The following is an 8,262-nucleotide window of genomic DNA, read 5'->3' on the forward strand; positions in this document are numbered from 1 at the left end:
CTGCATAGAACCTATAGACATAAACATGTAAACATATATAATCCATACTCTATCTTCAGATGTAATGAGTGTGTGTGTTAGTTAGTATATTGTAATGTGTAGTTTAGTTATCAATTCTATACTGATTTATTTTTCTCTTTATCAACAGCTTCTCAAATACAATTTATCAAATAATAATTAGCAGCTGACTACAAAAGGCACTTTTAAGAGCCACGTTTGTATTGTTATTCTCTATTCTCTTTTTTGTATTGTTCTCTCTCGCTCTCTTTCTCTCTCTCTCTCTCTCATCCATCCCTCTCTCTTCCCTTCCCTTCCCTCCTCTCCCCTTTTAGTGGTGTGTTTGTCCTTGTGCACTTTTGTTTGTTCTTGTGCACCATGTCAGATCCTAAGCTGAACCAGCTCTTGGAGGAGGTCAACAGTCTTGTCAACCAGGCAGAAGACATGGATGAACTCAAAAGGCTGCATGAGGTCATCAGCACTCAACAGGAGGCAGCTTCATCCATCCAGCGATCCACCAGCCAGCCATCTGTGAAGTGGATTAAGAGGGACAGCAGAGGAAACATTATTTATGGGAGGCCAAGATTCTCCAGAAAGCAAGCAGGTCAGACTTACTTTTCATTCATGTTAATTAAGATCTAGATTTTACCTCTAGATCTATTTTTTACCTTTTGGAATGATATATAAACATTTCACAAGTCATGGGTCTGAATCAGAAAATATATGATTATTATTATTATATAACATACTTACTATACATACTATAAGGAAAATCAATGCTAAAACTTTGTGTCATTATGTTTAAAAGGCAGTCATGGTAATGTATTTGTTTCTAATTGTAAAAGATGTTTTTTGTTTTTTTTTACTACAGTAGGTCTTAGCCACAGACAAACCGGAAAGACTGGTGGTTCCCTTTTCAGGGCTCCGGAAACCAGTGTGGAAATGACCAATGACTTTTCTCACATAAACACTGGTATGTCCTATATTGTCCCTGCACTGTAAAACAGTATGTTCATTAATAATAGGAATGTAATACACATTCCATATTTTTGTGTTGGTATGATAGACAGCACAGTTATTACTGCTGTTATGACTGTTGTTCAGTGATATACTCTTTTGTTTAATAACCTGTTGTTTTTTAATACTGTCCATTGTTTTAACAGAGTCTTTCCTTCAAGAGCTAAAGCACTCACTGGGTGAAGATTTAGATGACAAAGAAACACCAGCACAAGCCTCCAGTGATTGGTCAGTGAGAAAAAGTCTTGTCTCAGGGTGGTGGGCGAAAGTGAGGCCCCGGTTGGTGGACAACATGGTGGCTAAGCAGCATGTGGCAAGTCCAGTCTGCCAGAAATGTTACTCCAGTCCAGCGATGATCCATTGTTGTGACTGTCGACCACAGCCCTTCCTCTGTGCCCATTGTGACATCAGCATCCACAAGGCTCAAGTCTTCCACAACAGGGACTCAATTAGAGAAGGCTTCTTTCAGCCATTGCCTCCAACATCCTGTTTTGTGGAGAATGTTCTTACCCAGTGTGGTAAGTTGTAGTTTTTGAGAGTCAGATTTTCTCACTTAACTTAATTTCAGTTATCACCTGGAAAACTAAATGCTAAAATCTAAATAATTTCTGATCAGTCAATGAAGCCATGAAGAATATCTGGTCTTAAAAGCTGACAGTAAATACGTATGTTAGTCTTCTATCCTCTAACTATTCTCATAAATGCTTCTTTTTTTTTCAAGTGCGTCTTGTACCCTTGGAGATGCCAGAGAGAATATGTAGCTGTCCTCAGAGATTAAGTGTCATCCACTGGAAAACCCATTGCTCTGGTTACAATGAATGGTAAGGAGAACATTGGGGATGGATGTCCACTTCTGCTCAAGTAACTGCCGAATTTCACCCTCAGATGAGGTGATCCCACCCCATATCTCTAACTTCTCACTTTCTGTCACTCTTCACTGTCCTATTTAAATGAAAAATGTAATAAGTTTTGAATTAAAAAAGTAAAAGTATATTTACCTCCCAGCCAATTGTTTTTGGATGTATAGATAGGTAACCTGTGAAGATGGAAAGATAATATAGAGTTTGTCCATAAAAGAACAAAAGCAGAAGATGTACTTCCTTTGCTTCCTTGGATTGAGCACACAAATTATTCAACTTTTCTTTGCCTCTGTCATAATGAGTGTCTTGCGATACTGCAACATTGTATCAAGACATCCTTAGGAGCCAAATTGTCACAGCAATTAAATATATGCTCAAATATTGTGGGCCATCCCCCAAGAAACTATAATAGATAAAGATAATATATGGATAAGATAATTAGTCTTTTTAGGATCATTCTTTGTAAATCCCTCCAGAAGTTTGCATTCTGCACTTGAATGGTGCCTTGTGGTGCCATCCCACAAGGGGCACAAAATCACTCTCACGGACCTTCTACTGGTCTGCTCCTGGCTGGTGGAATGACCTGCCATGGTCTATCCGGGCAGCTGAATCTTTAGCAACTTTCAAAAAACTGCTAAAGACATATCTATTTTGTCAACACTTGTCCCAGTAATATTAGCACTTACTTTTTATTTATATTTTATTTTTATTTTTTTACTTTTTATTTTTTCGATTTCTATTTTTTCTCCATCTATTTGTATTAAAAAAAACTGGCTACGAAGCACTTTACTGATGAAACTAGTTTATTTTAATTTTTCAATTAAAGTTAATGGAAACAGTTTAATTAGAGTATATGCACATTTACAATGTTTCTATCCATAGATGTTGTCCTGGAGACATTTTGATCCCACAGATGGTCAGAACACGTCCGTTGATTTGTCTAATGTCCATTTTTAATTCACATTACACAGTTGATGGAATCAAACTAAGATGTGCATATTCTGAATTTTCATTAATGCGAATATCAAATGCAAATAAGATTTAATGGAAACCTCGCTAGTGTCCTCCTGATAGTCAAATGTTCCCACTTCATTGTCAGAATTAAGTGTGCATATATATTTCTTTCCTTTTCCCAGGACCGATATGATCTCAACTTGCCAGAGTTGAAATGTGAGGGATGTCAGGCCACATGGAGTACTGGAGTGGATGAGCTGGTCCATAATGACTACTGGCCTGCTACTTCTCAATTTTCAACAGTGTATGCTACAGACATCCTATTTTCCTTTGAGGAGTTGAAGATGGCAGCACCTGGGATGTCCAGCCAAGCATTTCTTAGAATGCTAGATCAACGAACTGTCCGCTTTGGCCGTGTAAGTATTTGTGGTGATAATCTCACAATTATAGTATGAGGTCAAGTACACATGAACATTTACACTGTTTAGGGAAAAGTTCATGTATTAAATTCAGACCCTTTGTCACAGATGTATAAACAGCTAGCAACTCATGCTGTCGTGTAGTTTGTAGTGTGAGTGTTTTATGAAAAAAGGGGTCCTTCTGAAGACCACAGCATCTAACTCCATTCTTCTAAGATTTGGAATTTATCTGTTTTCCCCAATATCATTTGCTGATCACAGAAATGTTCATTTGGAAACTTTTCTTTGGCTAGAGATGTAGACTGTCAGGTTCTTCAATTTAGGTACTTTTCATAGTTTATTATCATAGGTCATGAAAGTAGTACACACATCCCAATGTTTATCCATTTTAGAGCATCTTATTTCAATGTAGAGTAGTCTTTAGTTTTATCATCTGTTTTACTGTACTCTTTTGAAACAGACTGGAAAGGTCATAGCAGACAGCTTCAGAAAAAGCTTTTTGGAGTGGGAGGCTGTCCGATTTGAAGTGGACAAAATCATCCGGGAAGACCACTTTAACTGCCCAGCATGCCACCCCAAACATGCTTGCGGTCTCTGTTGATGGAAACCGTAAGCACTATAGATTCAAGAGTGCAGCAAGGTACTTAAAAAAAATATACAGTGTTTAGATTGACAGTTCATCATTTTGAAAGTAACTTTGCTGAAAATCATAATGAAAATCATATGAATATTAAAAGGCAATATGTGTCTCTTTATCTAGATCAGAGGAACAAGCAATCTTTAATGGTGTCTTCATAGCTAAGGACGATGATGTAGCAAGATTTGTAGACTATGTCCATTCCTCGACCAGCCATGTAAACTTGCACAACATCACTATATTTACTTGTAAAATACCATGTCCTACATAGGAGTTTGATTGGACTGTTAAACATCATCCATATTTTAGGTCTCTGGAAGAGGTGTCTGTGGGGGACAGTGGTCAGCAGCACGAGAAACGTCACAGAAGTCCTCCAGCAAAGTAGATGAGGAGGGCCTAGAACTTGCCGTTTGTCGGCATGGTGTTCTTCTTTGTGCCCTTAATATGTTCAGGGGGGAGGTTTTTGCTTACCCTTTGTACCTCCAAAAAAAAATGGCTTGTAAGCCGGTGAAATTCTTTGCTATGGATGTTGCATGCAAGTACTGGCCTTACCTCCAGAGGGTGAGTGAGAGATGCCCTGAGCTTCAGGATCTGCTCTCAATGAAACCATTTCTGTCAGTGTTCCATGCCAAAGCCCACGACTTCAAATGTGAGGTAAGAAAATGTGACTGTCCATGTGATTTTCTTTACCTAAACATAAGATTGTTGCCACTTAGATTTATTTATTTTATTTTTTATTTGAAGGTAAAATGGAGTGGGGCGTACCAGGAGGGGGCTGGTTTGACTCTCGGGGAGGAGGTGGAGCAATGCAACGCCTTCCTATCGAGAATTGCTGTTACCACAAAACACATGGCAAAAGCAGGTAAGGTAACCACACACTGCACTAGTTTGATAAAGTGATACAAGAAATATCTGCAAGGGACTGCAATTCTTCGCCTTTCTCACACTGCTATGAGAAGTGTTCAAACTACTGTACATTTTGATCCTGATGATGAGGTACATGCTGACTCTGAACATCTGAACAATCAAAGCAGATTTAGAATGTATAATCTTTAAGACAGATGGGTGGATCGATTACAATACCTTCATCGTATTTTTATTTGAAGTGAAAATCATAAGGAGAGTCAGTTGGAGCAAATACTGTGCTGTTGTTGGTTGTTACCATACTGTACCTACTGTCCTGCTACAGTGCTCTATGCCTTTTGCGTAATGTCCTGTGTCACTGTTCCATGCTACTTCCCCACTATCCTGTGCCACTACCCAACTAACCCTTTCCTTGGACAGCAATTAAATGGCACAAGACAGCAGGGTATTGTTTCTGAAAAGTATGTGGTACCCAAAAAGTGTGCACTGTTTTTCTCTTACCGCTACTGTGAAGAAGAGTGATAAAGTGTTTTGTTCTGTTTGCAGTACGCACAGACATGCTCACAGTCATGGCCATGCGCTGGAATGAGCAAAAGTTTAACAACTTGGCTTCCACACTTGGCCGCCGATATCAAAAGGTAAAATCACTTATGCAATATATAAAGCAACATGTGTTTTGTAAAATATAGTGGCATCACACTAAACTATATGTAGTGACTTTTTTTTTAGCTGATATATTTTTCAGTATGTGTGTGTGTGTACATATATATATATTAGGGCTGGGTAAACTATTCTTTAATCCCAAGAATCGATTAGTCTAGTCTGTTTTCAGTTGATGGATGAGCAGAATATGTAGCTCCTCCCATCCAATAAATCGCAATAATCTGCGATATGAAGCAAAGTCTCAGATTTCAAATGACGTCCATCTTATTATGAGATTCAAAAATAAATATCGTTTTGGCGCTGTTTAATGTGACGTGACGGATCGCTTTAGCACCTCGGTTAAAGAGAAGCATGTGATCTCCACTTTAATACCAGTTACAGTGAAATAAACATGAACATCTGAAGGTATGTTAAAATATACAGTACAACTTACTGAAATCCGTATCCGCGGAAAGACTTGTAATCAATGTAATGTAACGTCACATTTACCTCAGAAAAACTTGACCACAAACTCATTAGTCAGCTAGAAAAGTGAACTCTAGAAAGCAGCATTCTGATAAATATAGCTATGCACCGTTACATATTCATTTTAATGTTCTTCAGTATTTAATGCATGTTTGAATAAATCGGATATGACAGCCGCGATTTAAATGTTTATATTTAAAAACTAAAAAATTAATTGAAGTAGAAATAAGATTATGTAATTCTTAACTTTATTTATTATTTAAAAAAAACAATTGAGTGTAATTTAAGTGTTTGTATATAAATAAGTTCATTTTAACCTTTAATACTATAGTATAGTAGTACCAACTGACTCTCATGTGTAGTTTACAGCATTAGTTGAGAGATTTTTTCCTCTAGAAAATTTGCAATTTTCTGTAACTGAAATACTGCATCCAAAAATACACACACACACACACACACACACACACACACACACACACACACACACACACACATCATTGCATACCATATAGGGACAATTACAGGTTATGGATGTGACTGAACATGAGCAAGCATAGTATTGTTAGAATATTTTTCACAAACCCTGGTATAGTCATTATCATACAGATACCATGGCATTTTATTGACATTGTGAATGTGACAAAAAGTCCACTTTCCATGAAATTGCCATATAATTATAGTCCCTGTATTTGTGAATATATGTACAGTATGTTAAATGAGTGCTGTATGTTGTTTTCTGACAGTGAAGATAACTTTAAATTTCTTATTAATACACAGCTCTAGGCATTACCCTTGTCTGTCTCTGCTTCATTGTCATTTGTTGTTTGTGTTTGAAGGCCACAATAGCCCTGCAAAGAGAGTTGCATAATATGGAGGCCATGAAAACTGAAATGGCAGTCACAGATGATCAACTGGAGGTCTGGATCACTGATGTCAATGAGTGGGCAGAAGGTATAATATGCATTTTGATGCTTAATGCATCATTTTTATGGTCGTTTAATTATAATTGACACACTAATGTACAAACTATGTGTCACCTGATGGGAAACAAAGATAAAGTTATTTCAGTCTAGTTTTGTGTTGTCATAGACGCAAGCTTATTTTAGCATCTTCAACCCTTTGAATTTCTCATCAAGCTTTTTTATTGTTTGTTGCAAATGCACATAGCCTTCAACCTGTAGGGTACAAAGCATTATCCAGTAGGGTAGCCACTCAGTTACAGAAAAGATTTTTAGGCTCACTGGCCCATATACCAGAAATTATACTGTATTAAGAAGCATATTTCCTACTTCTCTTCCCATCAGCAACAACATCCCCGAATGATGCTAATGTTGCTGCTGTGGCCAGACGAATTGAGGAGCTGGTGACCAGTATTAAAAGGAGGTCGCAACGTCTTTATAAAGACAATGATGGCTGCAAAGGTCGTGCCCGGATACGCAGAAAGATCAGAGAGGAAAAGAAACTTTTAAATTCTGTGGTGGATCAATATAACTCCATGGTACCTAATGCAGAAAACCTGGACTTGGACACTATTCTTTCAGATGACATCATTTGGCCATGGCAGCTTCCACACGGTGGTATGTACACAAGTCTATTGACGATGTGAAATAAGTCACATAGTAGCACAAAATCTTTTATTGATGTTTGCTCAGATAATCTAAGAACTTTTAAATACTAATTTTTAAATCAGCTGATTTATGTATTCCAGACTCTGTAGATCTAAGGACAAAAAGGAAGGCATTTGACATGGTGATGGCAGTAAGGAGAATTGAGGAGGAGAAGAGTATTCTCATTGCTGAGATGGAAAAACATTGGACAACTCTTTGCACCCGTGCAGACACCCTGAAGGAGATGTCATCCCAGCTTTGCAGTGGGACATCAAGTATGTATTTAAAGTTATACTTCACATGCATTATATTTACCATTATGTTTCTGAAAGTCTGCAATAATGTTGTTTCTTCCTGTATATAAGGTGAGATGTGGGGCCTGAGTACAGAGGGAATCCAAGGTCTACAGAGCTTAACCATGAAGAAAACACAAGCCATCAACAGAATACGAAAGCACGCAAAGAACTGTTATATACAAGTTCTGACTGGAACAGAAGTGAACTTTGAAAGTGATTCAGAGGAATACCATAGTGACTCTGAACTGTCAGAAGATTAAACAGAAGGTGTAAGATGACCAACTTTCAAGTGTCTTGTCATTTTCTCCAAGTCTTTGTTAAAGAAATTCATAGATTGGCAAGAAGGTCATTGTAGCACCTGAGCTCTTTATGTTGAAATTCACAATTCAGTTTGTCACATACAAAATCAGAGTACAACATGCTGTAAAATGCTTAGTGCAGTGCTACGTCATAAAATAAGATTGGGAATAAAGAAGAGTGCAA

At 37.6% G+C, this 8,262-nt stretch overlaps 2 protein-coding genes across 2 annotated transcripts; both read left to right on the top strand.

The window, feature by feature from the left end:
• Nucleotides 1-298: 298 nt before the first annotated feature.
• Nucleotides 299-1,839, top strand: LOC125261378. The gene is made up of 4 exons (XM_048179954.1): nucleotides 299-601; nucleotides 869-970; nucleotides 1,161-1,532; nucleotides 1,736-1,839. Exons 1-4 carry the CDS (start codon nucleotides 376-378, stop codon nucleotides 1,837-1,839), a joined length of 804 nt encoding a protein of 267 aa, XP_048035911.1. The 5' UTR covers nucleotides 299-375.
• Nucleotides 1,840-3,828: 1,989 nt separating this feature from the next.
• On the top strand, nucleotides 3,829-8,262 carry LOC125261379. Its single transcript, XM_048179955.1, has 9 exons — nucleotides 3,829-3,887; nucleotides 4,008-4,101; nucleotides 4,194-4,538; nucleotides 4,629-4,746; nucleotides 5,295-5,386; nucleotides 6,713-6,827; nucleotides 7,181-7,453; nucleotides 7,585-7,758; nucleotides 7,849-8,262. The coding sequence occupies exons 1-9, from the start codon at nucleotides 3,829-3,831 to the stop codon at nucleotides 8,037-8,039; spliced, it is 1,461 nt and encodes a 486-aa protein (XP_048035912.1). The 3' UTR covers nucleotides 8,040-8,262.

The sequence above is a fragment of the Megalobrama amblycephala genome, unplaced genomic scaffold (assembly GCF_018812025.1).
Source record: "Megalobrama amblycephala isolate DHTTF-2021 unplaced genomic scaffold, ASM1881202v1 scaffold407, whole genome shotgun sequence".
Classification (NCBI taxonomy): domain Eukaryota; kingdom Metazoa; phylum Chordata; class Actinopteri; order Cypriniformes; family Xenocyprididae; genus Megalobrama; species Megalobrama amblycephala.